The 23,410-nt window shown below is 56.3% G+C and overlaps 1 protein-coding gene across 4 annotated transcripts in view; it reads right to left on the bottom strand.

Annotated features, from left to right (window-relative positions):
- Positions 1-23,410, bottom strand: part of HDAC4 (histone deacetylase 4) — a 271,373-nt gene that overhangs the window by 232,768 nt on the left and 15,195 nt on the right. For 3 of the 4 annotated variants that reach the window (XM_041767847.1, XM_041767846.1, XM_041767851.1), the window contains one exon: positions 5,809-6,049. In XM_041767847.1, coding sequence (XP_041623781.1) covers positions 5,809-5,830 — 22 coding nt within the window. In that variant the 5' untranslated portion in view covers positions 5,831-6,049. Of the gene's footprint in view, positions 1-5,808; positions 6,050-13,202; positions 13,223-23,410 lie in introns of those variants that run through there. The other variant, XM_041767848.1, reaches the window with a different exon arrangement.

Below are 23,410 nucleotides of genomic sequence, written 5' to 3'. Positions count from 1 at the left end.
CCAAAGCCAAGTTCAATTGCGGCAAAACCACACTCATTTAAACCAACAGAACACAAAGCGTGTGTCCCAGGAGAGGGCACACAACCCCTTCTCGGCACCCGCAGGGTCCCGGAACCAAGGTTATTAGGACCACGTCACCCCTCCTGCCCCAGAGCCCATAGCCCACACCCATCTCTCTGCTCCCAGTCTCCTCTCTCCGCCACACCAAGCTCTCCCCTCCAGGCCCCTCGGCCCAGCCCACCTGTGCCCGCCTGGGCAGGTGAGCTCTGGCCCTGCCTTCTGACCCGGCTCCCCTGTCCTGACCTCACCCATCCCTTCGGGGGGCTCCATGCCCCAGCCCACCTCCTCTCACCACATGAACCGTATTACCCGGCCTGGGAGCTCATGCACGTCAGTGCATCAACTCCTGACCGGGTCCAGGGCACCCACGTCTGCCGCACAAGGGCGCCCGTCCCCCAGGGGCAGACGACCAATTCCGGTTCCAGCTTGGCCTCTGGTTAGCTGCCTGACGTGAAGTCAGCAGTAAGTGCCGGTCTCCTCGTCTACAATACGGGAATCGCGGGGTGCTAGCTCACCTCACAGGGTCACCGTGCAACTCAAACGGAACAGGTGCAAAGCACGACTCCAAACAACCACGCTGTTCCCTCCGGCATCCTAAAAGCATGACATGTCTTGACACGAGGCTCGCAAGGAACCCAACATGGATTTGTCACTACTGTTAAGTTTTAAACGTCTACAGTCCACCAGAGCCAGATCCGTGGCCCCGCGCAGCCGGGCGTCTGGAGGTGGCCGCACACCTGCACACCTGTCCGCACCGGACCTGCCCCCGCCGCCGAGCGCTTCAATGACGGCCTTTCTGTTCCACTGCGCGCTGCGCTCAATGGCTCCTAATCATTCTCGCACTGGGTTTTCTATGTCAAATACATACCGCGAGTTCATTCTTAAATTTCAATATCATTAATCATCCAACATTCAACATCTCAGAACTCCGAAATTTGCATTTCTACAATGGCGGCTTTGAAAAAAAGGACATAAATGCAAATGTTCCACATACTGTATAAGAATTTTCAGAGAATTGCCAAAACAAACCATCAATGCTCCATTGACAGTGAATTTTCTGAGCTCTTCATAACGACTGAGTATTCGTGATTTTTAAAAGACAAAACACAATTTGAGGATTAAAAAAAAAGGGGGGGGAAAAGTAGGTTGAAAAAGAAGTCGTTATGTCTCCATCATTTCCAGAACAAACCTTGACTGATTGAGATCCCGGATAATGATAGCATGGGGGACCGGGGATGGTGGCGGTTCAAGAGCTGCAAATGTTCTCGTGCCGGGCGCTCCAGGAAGGCCCGGTGGGCACACGCCGCTGCCGGGAGACACACCGGGGCCCTCGGAAAGCAGGCAAGTACAGGAGGCGCTAGGATCTCCCATCCGAAGGCCAGCTGGAGCCACTGAGGCAACTCCTGCCCCCACCCCCTCATACCTGCATTCGGCCTGGCGTTGGGAACCCGGCTACGACTCCCCCCACCCCGACCACATGTCCCGGGGGCCCGTCTTGCTGCCCCTGCCCAGGCCTCCACACCTCAGCCCTCGCCCCGATGCATCAGCCACTGGGGGCTCTCCCGCCTTCCCAGGTCCTGAGGAGCTCTCCTCCCCGTCACTGGCTGCTCCCATCCTCTGGCCCTGCCCCCTGCCCCGAGCTGCAGGGCTCCCACTGGCCCGCTGCACCTGCTGCCTACACAGGACCCTCCCGAAAGCCCGCGCCAGGGCCTGCCCAGGCCCCCTGGGAGGCCACTCCCGGCTCCCGCCACCCGCCTCGTGCGGCCTGGCCTTGCTGCTCCGGGTCCACGGCCCGTCTGTCGCCAGCAGCTCCAGATCAGTGTCTTCCCTGCGTTAATTACATGTCCTCAAAATTCATTTCCTCCCCTCAAAACTTTGTAATATTCCTGAGACATTCAATCATTGCAAAGCATGGTTTAAATGACATACAAATAAATGTTCCCTTCTGAGATAATTTCTATATTAGAGCATAACAACCTTGGCAGCCAAACTGGCTGAAACAAAGAGATTTAGGATCAAACAGAGGAAGAGCAGAGTGTGCAGATGAAGGAATCCCAGAGCCCCAGCTCAGACGGGCGGGAGGCACAGCCTCGTCCCGGGAGACTTGCAGGATTCGAACTCTACGACAGTTTGAAGAAATCAGACTATGTCGAAACTCACTAATCACTAAATTATTGTTAACACGGACTTTTTAGCTGCTTTTACGGGAACGGGGGATTTCACACTGAACCAAATACTAAGAAATCCAAGAGTGGTCCAAATTGAAACACTGATCTTAAATACCCAAGTCTTCCTCAAAATAGTTCTCCCGCTTTTTAACTAAATACTGTAGACCCTCTCACAAAGATACAGGGAGAGATAGGACACTTGAGTTACTCCTCTCCAGTCCGGCTCAACCGGTTTTCTAGCAAGAGCGTGGTTTGGAAGACCACACACAAGTCCTCGCAACTCCACGGCGGGCTCCCAGGGATGGACAGGGAGCGAGGCCCCCACGCGAGTCCATCCTCCATCGGCCTCGTACCAGGGACTCGCCTCCCACGCAGACGCCGCAGGTCCCGGGGAGCCCATCCTGACCTGTCTCGGCACATCCCCCACGGGGAGCGGTTGAGCGCGCCGAGTTAAGCAAGACGCCTAATATCTCAGTACCTGCTCTCGAGCTCCTCACTATCAAAGAGGAGTTCCTGCAGGCCGGATTACCCAGGCCTTTCCGCGGGCTGCTCGCATCATTAGGAATAGTTATTCAGAGCAATAAAAGCCCAACAGCTAACAGTTTTACGTCAGAGAACCAGGGCCTGGCTCTGGCAAAGTTCAGAAAGAACAGCAATAAAATCATAATGCATACCTCACCCAACACCAGAGGGAGTTTTAAAGAAAAACAGGGAAGAAAAAAATCACACACATCAAACAAAAAGGTCATTTTATCATCAGGGCAAAGCCAGCTCACAGCGAGGGACCAAACGCAGCGGGGCTGTCCCTGGCCTGGCGGGGCGAGCAGCGGGCCCCAGGGGAGCACGGGGAGGCGGACACCCAGCCGGGGAGTCTCAGTGCTGTGCCTCTTAGCAGCAGACACAGGCACAGAAACAGGACTCAGCCCCTCGGGTGCAGGAAAAATGACACAGAACACCTAGAAGTTTCCCATTCCAAGCAGCAATCCGAACTGTTATTTCCCTTCTTCCCATAAATCCACTAAAACCAACATAAATAAAAAGACAAAAGGGTTTGTAGCAAAGCCAGACCATGGCAAAACAGCAGCACCAACACACAAGAAACTTGGGGGGGGGGGGAACCTCCTAGAAAAATACAAATCCCGTGGGATCGCAGTGATGGGAAGAGGATGGCGAGCAGCCCCCGACCCGGGCAGGCAGCAGGCTGGAGAAGCAGAGAGCACGGCTCAGCCCGACTCACGGCCCGCCACGCTGCCAGGTACGGGGCCAGGGGGCGCGCAGGGCACAGGCCCACCCCACCCCACGATGCACGTCCACGCCGACACAGGAGGGGCGAGGCTCGGGCTCACCCGGCAGCCCTGCCCACGGCGGCCCCACGGCACGACACACACCATCAGACGGGGCAGCGACAGCAGCGAACACCAGCAGGCAAATTCTCCACGTAAACGGCAAAGGCTCTCGGAAGGAGACCCTGGGAGGCGGAGGCGAGTGTGCAGACACACGCTGGTCAGCTGAAGAAGCCACGGGCACGACTGCTCTTCAGAGGCATAATAAACTTCTGGGCAAAGATGCATTAAATGAAGAAAAATACCACGTATTTTGTTAAGAGAACTGAACCACCAAGACATACAGTCATTAATTTTTAAGTGCAGGAAAACACGCTGAAATACATAAAGCAGAAAATGGCCAGGAGTGCAAAGAATATTGCACATTTTTGTGGAAACAGCACCAAGAGTAAAGCTGTGCGGAGCTCCATCAGCGGGTGAAGTTAGCGTGTGCGCGCACACGGAGCACACACGCGTGTCAGTACACACTACGTGTGAGTGAGGAAACTTACGGCACACGCAGACTTCCTCCGACACAGACACAAGAACAAAAGAGCGCTCTTCCTCTCCAGATGCGTGGGTGGCGTGGACCAGATCTGCCCACGTCTCTGCAGAATCGTGCTCGGTGATGTACACCCAGCCACCGTCCCCAGCGCGCGGACAGCAGCGGGACGGACCGCACCCACCCAGCGCTGGGGCAAACGTACGTCATCAGCTGTAACCAACAAGGGAACCTGGGACCGCTGAGCCTGGAGGCCTGGAGCCACGTGAGGGCGGACCCGCCCATCACGCCCCCCAACCCAGCGACTCTACTTCTTGGCGGGAGAAGTGGATGGAGACACTTGCAGGAGTGTATGTGCAAAACACACCCACGCTAATTGTCTGATGCCAACTTGGGGCTGCTACAGACAGTGCTGCGACCACAGAACCGTCCATCAGGAGGCCATCAAAAATAAGTTAGATTTATACGCATACCGGCATCAAAAGACACTCATGATACATTAAAATGAAGAAAAAAAAAAAGCAGAGAGAGAGAACACAGAACCCCACATATGGAATGATTACACTCTATTCAAATGTTTGCACCCACGCCCCCCTGTGTTTACACACAGGAACAAGGCACACACCCCCAACTCGACGGCGGCCGCGCGCTCTGAGCGGGAGGAGAGCTGGCCACCACTCAGGGTCTACTTTACACACTTCGATCCAGACTGCTTAATTTTGCTTTATGCTTTGCATCAATCAATACGTGAACAATTTAAATCAATAAAGCTTTCATATCTAAATATAACCGGGAATCCTGCTCTCTGGAGCTTGTGACAGCTCTGATCAGAGCCAAAGGAAGGTGTGAGAATGTTCTGGAGCAGTCCCAAAGGCAGACACCTAGACCCTACACCTCTGCCCAACGGCACTGGGCCAGGCCCCCGGCACACTAACGGAGATGCGGTGCCACTGGGACACCTTGCATCTCAGGTGCAGCCACCACCTCTCCCTCACATGGATGCAGGGCAGACCCGACAGCTAAGGGCCCTTAAAGGCCACGCTGCACTGGGCGGCAGACGGCACTGGTTCCGCAGGAGGCCAGGCCCGCCAGGCAGCCCTCCAGGCCTTAACCAGGTACATGCACTGTGGCTCTGCAAGGGACGAATGCGTGTGCCTGGGACACCTTTCTGAGGCTCAGAGCCCCACAGACATGGTTTCTAATCAATCCATTTGGCCACTTACTAGGTCTGTTGACCTTAGACCAGTCACTTCCTCCTCCAGGCCTGAGATTTGCAGGGCACCCTGAAGGCTCCACGCAGGCCACATGCCCTGTGCAGTGCCTAACACAAAGCACAACACCAGGGTCGACTCCCATGGCCATCGAGGCAGACGCAGATCGGAGGCTGCCTCTTAGACTCGACCCAGAGGCCCCATCACAGAAACACTCCACCCCACAGGCTCCCTCAAGGACAAAGAAACTGAATGAGGAAATAACTCTCCAAATCAGAGACGGCCCCAAACGTCACCTTGCTCCTTGCTCGTAAGTACAAGTCTCCTCCCCTGGCATCAGTGGAGACCACACACCATTTGGGCCGCATGCAAATTGAAGCCAAAGACATGACCCCAAACCACCGAGATGAAGAACCCACAGTCTAATCTACACTCAGTGGTCATAAACCAATAGTGGCCACGCGGCGAGCCAGAGCGGTCCCACGATTGCATCTTCTAGAGGAGAGCGGTGCTGGCCGCCAAGGGAAGCGCGGGCCTCGCCTTACCTGGATGGCTTTGGGAGCTCATTGCTAGCAGCGTCTACTCCTTTAAGCAGCTCAAAGCGGCTCACAACTTCCACGTAAACGACAGCTCCAAAGAGCCCCCCAGTTCCACGGACACATACAAGTGCAGCGGCAGGGAGTGTTGGCGCGCAGCCTCGGGAACCCCCAGTCTTGCCGACCACGCGGCGCAGGCCGAGGCATCCAAGAGGCGGGCAGGGCTCCTCCGCGGCTCTCACGAGGTGACCTGCGTGGTGAGAGAAGGAAGAGCGGTGTCAGTGACGGGGGGACGGCTCTCGGGGACAGCGACTCTAACCACGGAAACGACGCGGTCGTGCCCGCTGATCTTATCACGGGTGTGCAAACGGGCCCGTGTGGGATCGGTTCTGCCGACGCAAACCACTTGGGGGGTTTGCGAGCAAGCAGGTGTGAAGACACGATACGGAGCCGCGGCTGTCAGCCCGCCCGCCCCCGCCAGGCCCAAGGCCCAGACGTCCGCACCCCCGCGGCCACGGCCTCCCCTCGGCTTCCCCCAGCGCGCCGGGCTCCTGCTCCACGGCTACCAGCCTCCCGGGGTGCTGCCCGTTCCTCACTATAAAAGCATCTGTGCTCATCACCGCTAAGTGTTTCGAGTCCGCCAGGACGCCGTGACCGGCGCCAACACTCAGTCCCGTTCGGACCTGTCCGTGCTGTTTCTCTTTGCCTTTCCCACACGAGGCACCAGCTCTACAGCCGTGTACCCCGTTCTCTGGGCGGGTGTTAGAGCCGGGAATGTTCCGATGTCACCGGCAACTCCCGGTACCACCATGTCCAAGGCTGCTTCCTATTCCACGTGCGGCAGAGGCTGCCCGCCTGCCTCCCCCCTCCCAGGGGCTGCCTCCCCACCTCAGGTGGCACCGTCCCCAGAACTAGGGCGCACGGGATGCAAGCCAAGCTCATCAAATCCTCTCCCGGAGACTGCCATCCGCTGCAGAACACGGCCGCCCAGAGACACGTACGAGAACCCCTAACCGGCTCGTGCCGGCCTGTGTGTGTACGGAGGCGTCATGGATGAGCTCTTACACGCTCGCCCATGACTGCACCATCACAAAGTAGAAACAAACCAAGAACGCTGTAACTATGGAAAATCTACTGACCCTGACCCCCTACCCCTCCCCGCTGAGGCCTCTGTCATGATGTGATAGATTCCTGGTCTTCATTAAATCATTCAAGGATCCTTCCTTTGCCTGCTGCTTAAACTCAGAGAACCCTAACCAGTGCGTCAGGAGAAGGACTGCCCTGCAAAGACCAGCCATCTCAGTGGTTTCCATGACACGTCATCCATAACGCCAGGAGCAATGTCCTCACAACTGTTGTCCTGCATCTGGTTGTTTCCTCAGGAAACACAATGACATTTTATCTCACGTTCGAACTTTTAATTCTACCTCTTGAGCAGAAAGAAAGACCATTGTCTTGAAAACAAGGTAAGCTGTTCCTTTTGCAAATAGCAGATGGCTCCTGTGGGTCACAGCTTGGCTGGGTATAAAAGTCTGAGGACACAAGCAACTTCTCCCTGGAAACCTTCAGACCCGGCCCCGCCCTCGGCAGGCACGAAACCCCACGTCCAGCTTGAGGACATCTCTTGCCTAGCTGACCCCGGGGGACTGAGCTTGGATGCTGCTGCTGCTGCTGCTGCCACTATCTTCTTCTGCCTGGATTCTACGAGAATCTTCCTCTTTCTTCTTGAAATTCATAAATGTTGTCAGAGGGTACAAGAGCCCATTCTCATTTATTTTGCTCCAAACACGAATCTTTCAACACATACAGGTCTCTTTTCTGCTCCAGAGAATGCTCTTCAACAGGGCTGGGATTACTATTTTGGGGAAACTTGTTCTGGCTTCCTCGGTGACCCGCCCTGATCTGGCTGGCATCCCCCCTCATCTCTGCCTCTCCTGCCACTGGCCCATTGCTGTTTACCCGGCATTCCTGGGCATCTTCTCAACTACGTTCCCCACAGCACAGCTGCTATTTTCCACGGCATCAGTTTGATTCCTTACGGCCTCTACTACAGACTTGAACTAAACCCCAGACTCCCCGTTTACAACCATTTCCCTGCACAAGCCATTCCTTTCTCTCCTCTGCTCACGCACCCCCTCTGCCTCGCCCGTCCATAGAGCCATGGCTTCTCACCACCAGAGTCTTTTGAAATTTCTGTTTTCTGATTCTGACTGTGAACCGCTTTCAGAGGCGTACTCGTCTTCTGCATTTCCAGGTATTTCCTTTTTCACTACATTCTGGGAGACCCCATGTGGGGATTTTCTGTTCATTCATCCTCAAATAAGAATAGCTCCAGACAAGACTTGAGTTTTGCCAAAAGGCCACGTGTACTTGCTCCTACCCCATCCTGTGTCCACTGTAACGCTGGCCAAAATCTGCTTCTCAGAGCTACACCTCTGGCAGCTGAAATGCGCAGTCCCCAGCCCAGTGCCCAGCAGGCTCCAACCCAGTGCCTCTTGCCAGACTGAGATGGACTCTCTTCCCAACAGCGGATTAAACACAAAACAGAAATTTCTGCTAGGCTACCACGTACATGTTGTGGATGATCCTCGCCCTCTGCAAAACTCTACTAAAAATACCAAGGCTTATGAAAAAAAATAAATAATAAGGTTGGAGTGGACCATTCGAAACTGCAATTTAATAACCAGGACACCACAGAAATCAATAACAACACTAATAAAAACATGACCATAGTGTTTGTAAAAAGACATGTAAAATTCCTAATAAATAGAAAGTCCTGCAAATGTAGAATTTTACTGTGGCAACAGTTTTATGAGGGAGCATAAAAGGAAGAATTGAAGCCTCTGAGTTATGGAATCGGGGACAAAACATTACGATGGAGAAAAACCGTGCGGCAGAGCACGTGGCCAAAAGGGGCAGGCAGGAGGCAGAGCTGGGGTGGGAACACATGCACACTCGAGCAGCAGGACACTCCTCCGTGGATTACCACGCTCAGCGGGACAGTCCTTCGAGTTCAAATCCTGTTCCCTGATAATAGAAATCATCCACGTATAGAAAAAAATCAGGTATGACCCAGCTCAACTTCCGCCCTGCAGACACCCTTTCCCATAAACCGGCAGCACACGCGCCGCGCCGTGCTATGAAAGCAGGCTTTGTTACAGGACAGACTGGATGAGGTGGACTCGTTTCCGAGGGCTGCCATAACGCCACACCACAGACCAGGTGGCTCAAAACAACAGGAATTTTATTGTTCACAGTTCTGGAGGAGGAAAGTTTCGCTAAGTCTGCAATCAAGGTATCGGCAAGGACATCCACCCCCTGAAAACCGTAGGGAAACCCTTCCTGCCTCTTCCCAGCTTCTGGTGGTTGCTGGCAATCTCTGACACTCCTTGGCGCGCTGCCTTCGCCACCACATGGCTTCTCCCCGTGTCCCTGCCTTCACATGGCCATGTTCTTCTAAGAACACCAGTCGTATTGGATGAGGGGTTCAACCCACCCAGTATGACGTCACCTTAACTAATAATGACAGCTGCAAGAACCCCACGTCCAAAGAAGGTCACATTCCGAGGTCCTGGGGGCCAGGCCTGCAGTGTATCTTCTTGGGGAGGGAGAACATGAAGACACGATTCGACCTCTCCCGCCCGGTGTGCTCTGCACCGTGGGCTCTTCCTGGCTGCTCCTGTAGCCGCCTCCCCCACTGCCTCCTCGTTTTACAGACCTCTCATCGGGCCCAGACCACGTCCTACGCAGACCAACTCTTTCTGGAGCCTATCAGTATCAATGAGGAACACACCTGGAGCACAGAGCCACGGGGCTTGCCGGGCAGCTCCATGTGGCACAGGGACAGGTGCTCAGTGTCCTGCTGGGTTCACAGGGTGACTCTGTAAATCCCAGGAGACGGTGGGGAAGGAGGGTTCCCTTTGTGCTCTCAGGTGAGCCACCGACTGCATCACTCAGCCTGGGTTCTCCGGCTTCAGCCACGCTGAGGCTATCAGCAGACGCTGCGCCCTGGGTCATTTAGTGAAACCAGAGAGGCCTCACCAGAAACGTCCAGCCAGCTCTTCTCAGGAGAGCAGAATGGCTGAGAGCACAGGGATCAGAACCAAAAGTGCCCCAGGCCCGAGGTCTGAACCTCACATCGCTATTTTAGCACAGGACCTCGAGCGAGGTACTTGACCTCCCCGTGTCCCATGTGCTGACCCACGGGAAGGGGAATGCAGATGGGGGAACAGCAGCGTCCTCGAGGCAGGACTGCACATGGCTTGGAGAGAGGACGTCATGCACTCTAAATTGTACAACACCTCTTCCGCAAGCACTACGGATCCACTACAGGCTGCCTACAAGGAATCCACTTTAACTGTAAAAATACTAATAGGTGAAAGTTAAAAGATGGAAAAAGATAAATCATGGAAATACTACTCAAAAGCAAGCTGTGACAGCTCCAGTAGTATCAGACAAAGTAGATTCTAAAGAAGGACCATCATCGGGGTTTTCACCCCAATAGAGAGGACGTAACCACAACATTCATGCACCAGTAGCAGAGCTCCATACACGAAGCAAAAATTAATAAAAAGGTAAGAAGAAATGGACAAATCTATTATAGTTGGAAATTTCGACTCTGCTCTCAGTAACCGTGAGAACAAACAGACGGGAAATCAGTAAGAAGAGAGAAGACTAGACCGCAACAGCGTTGACCCAACACCATCAACAACACAACACTCATCTCGTTCCTCACGTGGTTTTTTATTTTTTTTTCCCTCACGTGGTTTTTTACAAGTGAACACAGAAAACCTGCTGAGACAGACCAAAGAAAGAAAATCTTAAAAAAAAAAAATGAAAACAAAAAAATCAAACCATGTTCTATGACTAAATTGAAATTAGATATCGAGAACAGAAAGATAGCTGGGAAACTCCGAACAACTGGAAACCAAATAATAGACTTCCCGGTCAGAGAGGAAATCGGAAGCATCCCTGCCCTATGAAAGCCTGCAGTACTCAGAGGGAGGTCTGTAGCATCAAATGCCCGCATTAAAAACGGAGGTGTCAGCTCCACCACCTCAGGTTTCACCTTAAGAAACTATAAAAAGAATAATAAATCACAATCTAATAAGCAAAAAAAAATAACAAACAGCAGAAACCAGTGAAATAGGGGGGATAAAAAACAATGATTTAAAATTCGTTGTTTAAAACTAAAAATTGATTCTCCGAGATCATAAAATCGACAAACCTCAAGCTGAACTGACAGAAAAAGTAACGCGAGAAAGAAAACACGAGTTAATAATATCAAAAAAGCGAGAGGGGGCGAACCACGGGCCAAACAGATACTAAGGGGACACTAAGGACATATGGGAAACGGCCTGGTGCCAGCAAGCGGGACGCGTTGATGAAATACACGAGCCCCGTAAGGGACCCGAGGGGCCTCCCCGAGGAGCAGAGAGCCCCGGAGAGGGCACCCGCACGGCCGCGGAGCCCTGGGGGAGCCCCGGAGGCGGAGCTGCCCTCCCGGCAGGCAGGGGGCGCGCACAGGGGACGGGCGCAGGCAGGACGGCAGCGCCAGGAGGACCCCGTCTGAGGCCCCGGTCCCGGGGCACCCGGCTGCTGGGCGGGACACGGCGACACGGGGACTCCAGGGCCCGGGAAGGGCAGGCGGGCGGCCCGGGGAGAGCCGGAGGGACACAGCTGCGCCTTGTCGCGGGCTCCCCGCTGCCGACGTGTCCCCGCAGCCCCGCCATCCCGGGCCCGGCCCATAGCGGCCGTGCGACCCAGCACGCCCAAGCCGTCCTCGGGCCACGTCAGGAGCCACCTCGAAGGGGCTGAGGCCCCGGAGACGTCCAGGGCCGCGTCTGAGCCCCAGAGCCCCGGGGCCGGCACCCGAGGGCGGGCGGCCCCCTGCAGGCGGCTCGGGCCACCGGGGCACCCGGGGCACCCAGCCCGGGGAGCCTCAGCGGGACGCCAGGCGAGACCAAGGGGTTAAGGCGCGACCGCCCCACCCGCGGTGAGCGCAGCCCTGGTGCGGCCCACGCCTTGCCCTCCGCGTGGGCATCTCCTGAGGCGGCATCTCCTGCACGACCCAACGCAGCAGCCACAACCTGCGGCAACGCACCAGGAACTTACTGCTTAACCGGACGAAGATCCAGGCCCGACACGGTTCCTTCCGTCTCGAGGTAAACGTCTCACGGCACCGCACTCACCGACAGGTTATTGCTTTTCTAAGAAAAACACGTAGCGCCTGGTGCCGAGACCTCGACAGTAACGGGGGCCGAGGTTTCTGGAAGCTACTGACGACGGGCAGCACCAGCCGGAACGGTCGCCTCTGGCGGGAGTACACACTCCTGATAAAATTAAACAAACGCTGAGCGCACCATGAGCTGGGACACCGCTGCTGTTCCGACTGCCCGCTTCCCGGAGTCACGACCTGAACTAAAGGACCACATCAGGAAGGGCGAGCAGGAGAAGAATCTGGAATTCCGACTCACGGCACCTTCAGGGAGGCAGGCGCGGGCGCCCTCCGTGCTGGGCGGTCTCTGACACAGGGCACGTACTTACGTAAGTCATCTCTCGCTTTGTTTTTATTTCTGCCCCACACAGAATAAATGGAAGTGCGTGCGTCACCACGGCTTAATTGTGTGCTACTATTTCCTTCAACCAAGTGTCTGGCTCTAGGATTACCTATAGTTCGCTCCTGCAGCTGCCCTTAAAATGTTTCGTTGACCTAATTTCACAGAATAAGCCATAAACCTTCCAAAGAGTAAAAGTCTTAGAAACTATAAATCCTTAAGGGAACATTCTTTTAAAAATCGTATTAAGTGGCCACAAAGAAATGTGGCAGGGCAGAGAGGACACGTCTCCTCGCTCGCCACAATCCCTGCACCCCGTCACACGGGCAAAGAGGACCACGGCTCGAAGTCCGAGCTCCTCCGCACCACGGCCTCAGCCTGCCCGGCTGGTGGGAGAAGAGCAAGCTGCTCGCGAGCCAAGCCAGCGCCAGGAGCCACAGGAGCGCAGCAGCCGACGGCACCCCGGCGCAGGATGGGCGCCGCAGACCGTCAGCTGCAGGCGACGGGGAGCCGGTGCTCAGGTCCGGAACGAGGCCAAGACACCCCTCTCACCACGTCCACTCAACGCCACGCCGGAGACGTTAGCCAGGACAGCACGGCGAGAAGTGGCGAAGGGCAGGAGGACCAGAAAGGACAAAGATCCTGCGTTATTCACGGGCAGTATCCTGCGTACACACAAAACCCCAAACGGTGCGCCAGTCACTATCAACATCCCTATGTGAACTTATTTGACAAGATCCCTGGGTACAAGGTCGATGTACAAAAATCTACTGTATTTTTACATACGTGCTCCAAAGGGGGGCTGGGGGGAGAGAGAAGCAGCTTTGAAAAAAAGATGCCACTTACAGCAGCATCCAGGCAAGAATCCAGGCCTAGATGGGCCCAAGGACTCGTGAGAACGTTGACTGTGAAGGGAGGATGCAAGGTCTACATGGACGGGAGCGCACACCGGGTGCCCAGACGAAGCGGTGCTCGGTTCAGTCTCGGCCACGATCCCACCACAATCGGCCTGAAAACTGACAAGTGTATTTTAAACTGCACATCGAGGAACGAATGACCTGGAACAGCAACCTTGAGGAAAAACAGACACGGAACACTCCCACTACTCGATACCAAGATTTGTTATAAACCTACGTGATTAAGAGGCCGGTGTAAGAATGGGCAAAATAAGGAACAAGACCTTCTAGAATGAGACCAACACAAATATAGTAACATGAGTGCGATCCACGGGGACAGGGGGTCTTCCAGGGACCAGTACTTGGGCTCCTGGAACCTACACAGAAATGGAAAGGAGCCAGGACCCGGGCAGCACCTCGCTACGGGAATTAGCACGAGACCCGAGCACAGACTCAAGGCCGGACAACGAGGATGAGCCTAAATGGCAACAGAGAAAAATATCTGCAGGGAGACAAAGAGGTATCAAATCGATTTAAAAACATTTTTTTTAAAGACTGACAATAAAGGAAAGAAAAGGATACATTTTACTGCACCAAAGTTAAGAACGTCCATGTATCCAAAGACCAGCGGAGGAGGGAAAAGGCAGCCCAGAGAGTAGAAGAGACTCTGCCCAACACACCCCCAACATAGGGCTGGTGTCCACAATATAGAAATAATTTGTATAAACCGTTAAGAGAAAGGCAGAGAACCCAAATAAAAAACGGGCAAGAGATGTGAACAGATACTTCTACCAAAGAGGATTCCAAGGGGTCAATCCCCCCACGAGGAAGCGCTCGCTCGGCATCTGTAATCGGAGGCAAATAAATGCACATTAAAACCACAAGGGCACACTAGCAGCGCCAAGCGTTGGCAAGGACGCCAGAGGACGGGAACTCTCGCACTCGGCCGTGAGGGCGTGGATTCCACGGTGGACCACCGTGGGAATACGGACCGGGCGTTCGCCAACCTGTTCCCCAGCAAAGCCACTCCTGGGTATGCACACAACAGAAATGCACACGGCGACGACACAGCAGCCTTATCTGGATAGCCGGAGCCTGGAAACCTCCCAAATGTCCATCGACAGCAGAGTGGATAAATAAATCTTGGCAGAGCCCTATCGCGGAACAGTTAGACCAGGGCAAACAAACTATACCTGCTCACACAGCACGGTCGTATCCCACAATCGACGCCGGGCAAAGAGCGGCCAGACCGGGGACACACCGTGTGCTCCGTACGTATACACTGTGGAAGCAGGTGGAACTACTCTGTGCTGCTGGGAGACACGACACCTGCCCCCGGGAGGAAGTGGAAGGGGAAAAAAGGGTTTGCGGGGTGTTGGTCACGTTCCGTTTCCTGATCCAAGTGAAGATCAGCAAGAAAGTTGACACTGGAAATTCACCCACCTGAACCCTCCCGGCCTGGAGACAAAAGGAGAATCAGCTACTCAAAGACCATCTTGCATCAAAGAAAGATCCAAAATAACACCTACCTGGTGGGTCCATTCCACTTACACTATCGTACCTACATCTCCCAGCCAGCGGATAATTATTTTACAGTTCTTGCTACTATACTCTTACAATCAGCACATAGACAGCAAGTATTTGCCCAATTACCCCTCCTGAGACAATTACACGTCTCAGAAATAGGACAGCACCAACCTGAGTCCATGAGGACACAAACATGGGGTGGGCAATTCAAACTGACGGAATATATGGAAGTCCCAACGAGGCCCCAGGTCAAGGTATCGGACAGAAAAAAATACCCATGAAATGATTTTTTATTTAAATATTTCGAATTAAACACATCACGTGAGCATAATTAAAATGAATTTAAAATTTAATAAATTTTAATCAAAAAACAAACTCTTGATGGAGTCATTTTCCTAAGCCTTATTTATATGGTGAGTTTTATTAACAAGGATTATCTTCTTCAGCGCATATCCTTAATGAAATATGGGCTGTAAAGTCGAGCAATTATGTTCTATAAGAGCGTCATTTTTTGATAGATGGTCACGCAGCAGAAGACTAAAGATTCTTTTCCCACAATTTGTTGGGACAGATTTATTTTTTAGATTCAGAACAGGCTCTACACTTGAAAGTAATAAAACACTATTTCAGTGTATTCTAACAGGAGTAGCATATGAAGCATCTCATGAAATCTGAGTAATGCAGGCTCCACTGAGCACAGCCCAGATCCCTCCACCTGCTCAGGAGGGCCCACAGGCAGACGGCGGAAGGGCAAAGGGATAAAGACACCCGCACAGCCAGGTGCTCTCACCCAAACACACACTGAGGCACAGAAGCACACGCTCACACACACACCAACACACCTGCACTCATAGGCACGCGCTTGGGCACATAAGCACACAGGTACAAGCACAGGCTCATGCACACAAACACACACTTGCACGCAGCACACCTGCATGCACACAGATGCATGCACACACACTTGCACACACAGCACACCTGCATGCACACACACTTGCACACACAGCACACCTGCATGCACACAGATGCATGCACACACACCTGCATGCAAGCACACATGTATGCACAGACGCATGCACACACACTTGCACACAGCACACATGCATGCACACAGATGCATGCACACACACACTTGCACACACAAGCACATATAGAACAACAACCTGTCAGGAACAGCCTAACATTGATTCTGTCTAAAAAAAAAAAAAAACAACCAGCCTCCCAGCCCTCGGGATCCTTTTCTGAGGTGACTACGTCTACTTACTGATAAATAACCATATCTTAGTTTTAACATGTATAAACTTCTTGACAAAATAAACTCGTTAGACTAAGAGTTCAAATGGATAAAGCGTCCAGATAAAACAATATACTTGTTTCCCTTATCTGCTAAATAAAATAATTTTAGAAAAAAAGATTCTGAAAGGCAGGCAGGGAGCCCCAAGTAAAACTCGACAGATCATCTGGCATCAAAGGGCTGTGAGCGCACACACGGGACGGCTCTGGCCAGGGGCATCCCAGGCAGAGGGTTGCAATCCCCTGAAGGAACACAGGACTCGGAGGGGGGGACACAGGTCGCCCCGGGGCAGGCGACACGCAGCCCCGTAAACCTTCCACAGCTCCCACCACAAACGCAAGTGCCCAGCACTTCAGCAGCGAGAAGCCAGGAACCTGCCCTCACTGACGGTCACATGAGAATGAGAAATAGCTCGGCGACCGTGGACTCCGTGAGCCAAATGACTGGTCAACTCCCATTAATAAAGGTTAAACCTCTTCCTTGCCCTGCTCTCAGCCACAAGGAAAGCGCTGTTTCCAAAAGTGGTTGTCAAAGAGTGGAACGAGGTCCCTGGGGTCCCCAGGACCTGCACAGGGGGTCCGAGGGGCCCAAGCTGTTTTCACAGTAACACTGAGAGGCTGTTTGCCTTTCTCACTCTCGTTCCCTCACAGGCGTACGGCGGAGTCTTCCAGAAATCACAACAGATTAAATGTTAGAGGCGGATATGAGAATCCAGCTGTCCTCTACCAAGCCAGACATTACAGAAACGGGCAAAAATGCTAAATGATGCCTCTCTTCTCACTACATTCTTTGTTTAACATAATAAACATTTTTCATAAAAAAAAAAAAAACACTGTCGTATTACTATGTAATGGATTTAGTTTTAAATGGATATTTAGTTTCTAACGTAGTAAGTATCCGTAGACATAAGCCATTTAAGCAACAGCTCTCTGGGGTCCCCACTCGTTTGCAAGAATGTAGAGAGATGGGAGACCAGAGTTTGAGAACCGCTGCCACGCAGATGTATCCCCAACATTCCCCTTAGGACAGACAGAGTCCGTGCGTCTGGGTGTAGACGCGAGAGACAGGGCCTGGGAGAGGTGAAGGCACTCGGCTGGGAGGAATTCGGGGAACAGTGATAGAGGGCATGGAGGGCATCGTGGACGGACGGCCCAGGGCAGAAGCCAGCCCCCATGGGTGCTCCCCCTCCGCTCCATGGACACGGTCCCCGCAGAGCAGACTGGCCTGCTTGCCGGGTCCACACAGGCTCGGGCAGAGAGTAGGGTCCCCCAGATGAGAGCAGGGGAAGGGGCAGGGCCACTGGCGCCTGAGCAAAGAGGGACACAGTCCCCCTACCTGTCCCCAAAAGGCTGGCCTCTCCTTTACTACCTCTCACTACCTCGTGGTGCACATTCCTCCCGACTCGGGACTGTGAACAGGTCCCCACGAGGCCGGAGACCAGGTCCTGGGCAGGGAGCACTTCCTGTTTCCACAGCTGGGCATCTGCACCTGGAGCGGGCCTTCCCAGACCCCAATTTCTCTGAACTCCAGGCAACTGAACCCGCTGACTCAGACATGACTGTCAGAAAGGGGAGGGGGTCCAGTCGCCCTGGATGTTCCCCCAACGCCACCCCAACCCCCGGGGTCAGCACCGCCGGCCGACCTATCGAGTGGGACCCAGAAGCCGTGGATCACCCAGGCACCCGGGCACCCGCACCGGTGCATCCCGGGGCAGCATCAGGAGCCCGGGCCGGAGGTAGAGGGAAGCGGGAGCCCCGCGGACACTGCAGCCCCGGCAAGCTCCGGGCTCAACTCCGGTCCAGACCCGCGTGTACTGGCGCCGATCCCAGAACGTGCAGGTCAGAGCCGGAGGAAGAGCACAGCCAGGCGGGGCGGCAGGCGGTGGCCGCGGGGGCGTCTCCGGCCAGCTTCGTCCCCAGAACGTGACTGTCGGCGCAAAGAGGGGGCTGCCGAGGCCCACTTCCCAAACTGACTTCTCGTCGAAGCTGTTGACAGGGAGTATTTTTGTTGTAAGGAGAAAAACAGAGCTATTTTTATTTTAAAAGTACAGGAAAAGTGCTGCAGACAATGAAGACCCGGAACAACGGCCAACCTCCGCCCTGCTCCGGGCGTCCCCCGTACGGGGCCGCGCTTTGGGAGAGCAGCTGCCCCTCCCCCGCGGGCCCATGGCTGCTTCCACGGAACACACCGGGGGCCACGGTCACCCTCGGATAGAAAATCACCCAAGAGACGAACCGGAAAGAAGGCGTCGCGGTGGAGAGAGGGCACGAGCGCTCAGAGTGTCATCTGTGTCCCCACGAGGACTTCCCACGTCCCCCGGGGACAGAGAGCCCCACGCTGCCACAGCAGCAAGGCCTGGGGCGCTGCGCATCACGCTGGTGTGCTGGGCTCCTAGGACCACCCCCTCCCGTGTCTCATTAAGTGAGGGTCAAGGGAGAAAACAGGTATAAACCCCGGGGGGGGGGGCGAGGCTTCGGCATGTGCTCGCTCCGCAAGCACCTGTGCGTGGATGAGAGTGAGCAGCGGACTTCCACACCTGGCTTCCGAGTCCGGAAGGAAAACCACTCTGAGGCAAGAATTCTGTACCAAACCGAGGTATGGATGAAGGCAGGGGATGAGTCCCTAAGGATGGCGGGAGGAAGGGCAGGAAGGGGCGAGGGCCCGGACGTGAAGACGGTAAGTGGGCGGTGTCTGCGGGAACCCGAGGGGACACAGCTGAAGATGCGGGACTAGAGCCGAGGGAGCACCGAGAGCTACACCCCGACAGGTGGGTCCCCCGGGCAGTAAGGGCACCTTGGAGAGCTGAGGATCAGCCGAGGACGTGCGGGTGTGAGCAACACCAGTGTGGCAGAGCGGCCAGCCCACGGCAAGGACAGAGCAACCACGCAGGAGGTGGCCAGGGAGGCTGGGGGCACGGGGAAGCAGGCCGCGGTGGGCAGGGCACGAGCGACAGGAAGGCCGGGGTGGTGGGTGCAGACCACTCACCACTTGTCCTAATGGCTGGACCTGGGCATCCCGCGGCCCACGGTGAGCCACACGCCACTGCCTGGGGGACAGACGGGAGAGCTGCCTCAGGACCAGACGGAGCACCTGACCTCACCGCCTCGCACAGTGTGGCGCGCTCCACTGACGTGAGGAGGCGCCTCACCTCCCACCAACAGCACCCGGCAGGGCACTCTCCACCCTAACCCACCCTCGGGTGCTCCCAGACGCTCCACTCGCGTCAACACAAGGATCCACACGGCAGGACCAAGGAGGAGTGTCTTCTGGAAGATTACACGGGGGCGGGCGCTGTGCACTGGCCCCAAGCACTGCCGGGTGTTCCGCGCCAGCGCTTCCTCGGTGGCATCCAGGAGGCCAGAGGGATGTGAGGCTCCACCTCTCCCAGGTACTACCCACCCGGACTGTGGGCACGCTTGTCCAGCCCAGACCCAGCCCCGACCCTTGTGGACAAAGTGTCAGAGAAGACGATGTGCGCCCGGTGGTTGCCCTCACGCGAATGCGGGTGTTACCACGGCACGGTCCTCTTCACAGCAGGGACCCCGCCTCGACTCCCACTGTGCTGCCCCAAAGCTTCGGCACATACTTCAATGGCCCGAAAACAGGGTAGGCAAATTCTGGGCAATGGTACTCCGCCCCGCAGCCCCTAAGGAAGGCACTGTCTGGTCCCAAACCCCTTGGCAGGCCCTCTAGACAGCACCCTGGCCCGTCACCACGCCGCGAGACAGGAGGGGTGCTCTGGTGACAGCCCGTCCCTAGACATGTGGCGCATCGGCCACTCTCCTGTGCAGACACCTGCCACACCTCAGACCTGCCACCAGAAGCCACGGCACCCGACGGACCAGGAGAAGAGGGTTAACACCCATCAGCCACGGACCAGAGAGCAGGTGCTACTGGTCTGCCGTCCATCTCTGACGCTTGTTAGCCCCACCAAGCGTCCCTGAATACAGCCCGAGTGACCACATGTGGATGACAGTTAAAAAAACAGCAGGGGCTGGGGTGGGGGGCACTGGCGGTGTTGGTCAAAGGCACAAGCTCCCCGTCATGGGATGGACAAGCTCTAGGACGTGACGCTCGGCACGGGGATGGTGCGTAGTAACCCTATGCTGTGCCCTGGAAATTGCTGAGAGCAGGTCCTAAGTGCTGGTGGCGGCAGGGGTGTCTGCAGGGGCCAAGCTCACCGCGGGAGTCTCACAACCTGTGTCACACCAGCACGCTGCACGCTTGGAATACATACGACCATCCTTGTCGGTGGTGCCTCCATAAAGCTGGGAGCCCCAGCAGGGAGCAAAGGGGTATACGCTGCCGCCACAAACCGTGATGGTGCAGACGTGGGCTGGCTGGGGGGAACCCCGGGGAACCGCATCCACGAGCAAGCCCAAGGCGGAATGTGCCCGGCAGGACAAAGCACGGCTGCACCGTGCTGACAATCAGAAAGCGCCAGCGCCTCGTGGACCAGCGGCCTTACAGAGAAGGCAAGGTACTCCCAGTCAGCTAGCTCCTCTGGGACAGCCCTGAACGGCCAGGCTCGGCCACCAGACCTGACCCTATTCCCACGAGCACTCACAAGGCCAAGGGACGTGCCCAGCCTGCAGAGCTGCAGCCCGCGGCGCCACCTCCTAAGGACAGCCTGGGCCACACTGCGTCGGGGCCACTCAACCACAGCCGAGGTGACGGCAGCCTCGGCTGCTAGGGATCCTTCTTCCAAGTGTGCCCTCATCCCCCCGCCTCTGGTCTCGCCTCTGAAAGCAGTCGCCTTTGGCACGGACTGTGCCAGCCCAGGAAAACGTCACCAGACAGCTTTGCTTTGCCTGCGTCTGTCCCGTCGGCAGGGGTTAACGCACCGGCTAATTGCAGGGCTGTGCTCACGTGCCAGTGCCAGAGGACTAGCCCCACAGGCCCCGACGCCCCGACCACTGGGGCAAACGGGGCTTGGCCCGGCCGGGAAGGAGGCACCCCCGCAAGTCCTGGGGCCCACTGCAGGTGTGGGAGCCCCGAGAGATGCAAGCAGGCCACATGCAGGGAAAAACAGAAAATGTGGTGGCATCGGATATGTTGGCAATTATCAATAGACAAGTCCTCAAACACTTTGCACCTCAGCAGGTCCCCATGCAGTCCCAGACTGGCCCACCCGGACCCCAGGCTGCCTCCATGCAGTCCCTATACTTCAGTGTCGGCCCATCCCTGCACCCCTCTGCACCCCCCTGCACCCCCAGTGCCCTGGGCCCTGCAGCCCCCGGGAGACAGCCTGAGCCAGCCCAGTGCCCACCAGCTGTCAGGCCACCCCGACTCTGCTCGGCTTCTTCTCCATCCACGACACTTTCCTGCCTTCACCCAGGCCCCCAGGCCTGGCCGGGAGTCCATGCGGCCGTGCTGAGCCCCCAGGCTGGGTGTCGCCTTCCCCAGGGCTCCCCTCCACTGCAGGGCCACCCAGCGGCCCCTTGCACTGCAGATGGCGGGTCCCTCTGCGCCTCTGACCTCTGACACAGTGCTGCCTCGGCGTAGGTCTCAAGGGAGGAGGGAGGGCAGGATCATGCCCATGAGCAAAGTTCAACAGCTGAACCAAGGCGCTGAGCGTTGGGGGGCGGGGGGCGGGGGGACTCAGCTAAGCCCTGTCCTGGGCCTGCCTGCCGTGGGAGAGGAGTTCAGACCAAAGGCTCCCGTCTGGCAGGTGCCAGGGAGGCCAGCTATGAAACGGGAGAGGCACTGGGGTCGGCGAGGCGGGACAGGCCAAATGTACAGCCCACGAGCCACGTCATTTAGGGAAAGGGAATGACACGGTCAGGCTTGGGGACACGGAGCACAGGAATGGGACGGAATGGGCTGCAGAAGGCCAGACCTCGGCTGCAACCCGCTCGGTGACATCCCCAGGGGCTCCCTGGAAGTTAGCGTGTGCAGACACACACACACACACACACACACACACACACACGCGTGTCCGCTTGATGTGCTATGTAACGTCACGTTATCACGCAGTACGGGGTGGGTTACGTCTACTTACTGTCTGCGGTGTGGTATTCACACACGGCACCTGTACGTGCACACGTAGTTTATTAATCTGCATACACGTCTAATCACCGTACACACAAATCTCTGCCTCTTCCCATCTTTCCCGTCACAGTTGGTAAATGCAGAACAGTAAGAGCCACCGATCTTCAAAGAATCCAACAGAACTTATGTCTGATGGGTACAGAGATTAGGTTTTACAAGACGGAGAAGTCCTGGAGTCGGGTTATGCGACCTCGTGTACGCACTCAGCACCACTGAGCTATGCACCCAGAACGGCTACGGAGGCAAATTTTACGTTATGCGCCGCTTACCACGATTAAAAATGAAGGTTTTTTTACGAAAGCTAGACCTACATACACACAGACTCCGAGAGCGGCCCAGACGGTGTATTACGCGGCCTATTTCCCTTCCTCGTCCTCAACTTCACAGAAGCAGATGCGGAGGGAGTGTCGCTGTCCCCCCGGCCCTGCAACCTGTCCGAGAAACACGGACGTGCATGGGTTACCGTCCCCGGAGCACACAGGGCCCTGACTGTGGAACGGCGGCCCCGGGTGGGCAGCGCCTCCAGGTCACCACAGTGTCTGGACACCTAAGACAATGACTGGAAGGAGCCGCACCAAGCCCCCACCCCCCCCCGCCCCCACACACCGGGACAGGTGAAGTGTACTCCAGGTGGGTGAGCTGTCACCAGACACGGGGCTAACACGCCGCACTCCGAGGACAGACACGCTCTCCACTCCTACAACATGCAGGGCCGGGGACAGCGGGGCCAGGGTCAGCGGAGCCAGGGTCAGCGGGGCCGGGTACTGTGGGGCTGGGGACAGCGGGGCCAGGGACTGCAGGGCCAGGGTCAGTGGGGCCGGAGCCAGAGGGTCCAGTGACAGTCGGGCCAGGGTCAGCGGGGCCGGGGACAGCGGGGCCAGGGACAGCGGGGCCAGGGACTGCAGGGCCAGGGTCAGTGGGGCCGGAGCCAGAGGGTCCAGTGACAGTCGGGCCAGGGTCAGCGGGGCCGGGGACAGCGGGGCCAGGGACTGCAGGGCCAGGGTCAGTGGGGCCGGAGCCAGAGGGTCCAGTGACAGTCGGGCCAGGGTCAACGGGGCCAGGGTCTGCGGGGCCGGGGTCAGTGGGGCCGGGGACTGCGGGGCCGGGGACAGCAGGGCCAGGGTCAGCAGGGCCGGGGAAAGCAGGGCTGGGGTCAACGGGGCAGGGGACTGCAGGGCCAGGGTCAGTGGGGCCGGAGCCAGAGGGTCCAGTGACAGTCGGGCCAGGGTCAGCGGGGCCGGGGACAGCGGGGCCAGGGACTGCAGGGCCAGGGTCAGTGGGGCCGG

This window comes from Vulpes lagopus, chromosome 8 (assembly GCF_018345385.1).
Source record: "Vulpes lagopus strain Blue_001 chromosome 8, ASM1834538v1, whole genome shotgun sequence".
Lineage (NCBI taxonomy): Eukaryota > Metazoa > Chordata > Mammalia > Carnivora > Canidae > Vulpes > Vulpes lagopus.
Note: the sequence above shows the minus strand (reverse complement) of the source record. Positions and strands in the feature narration are given on the sequence as shown.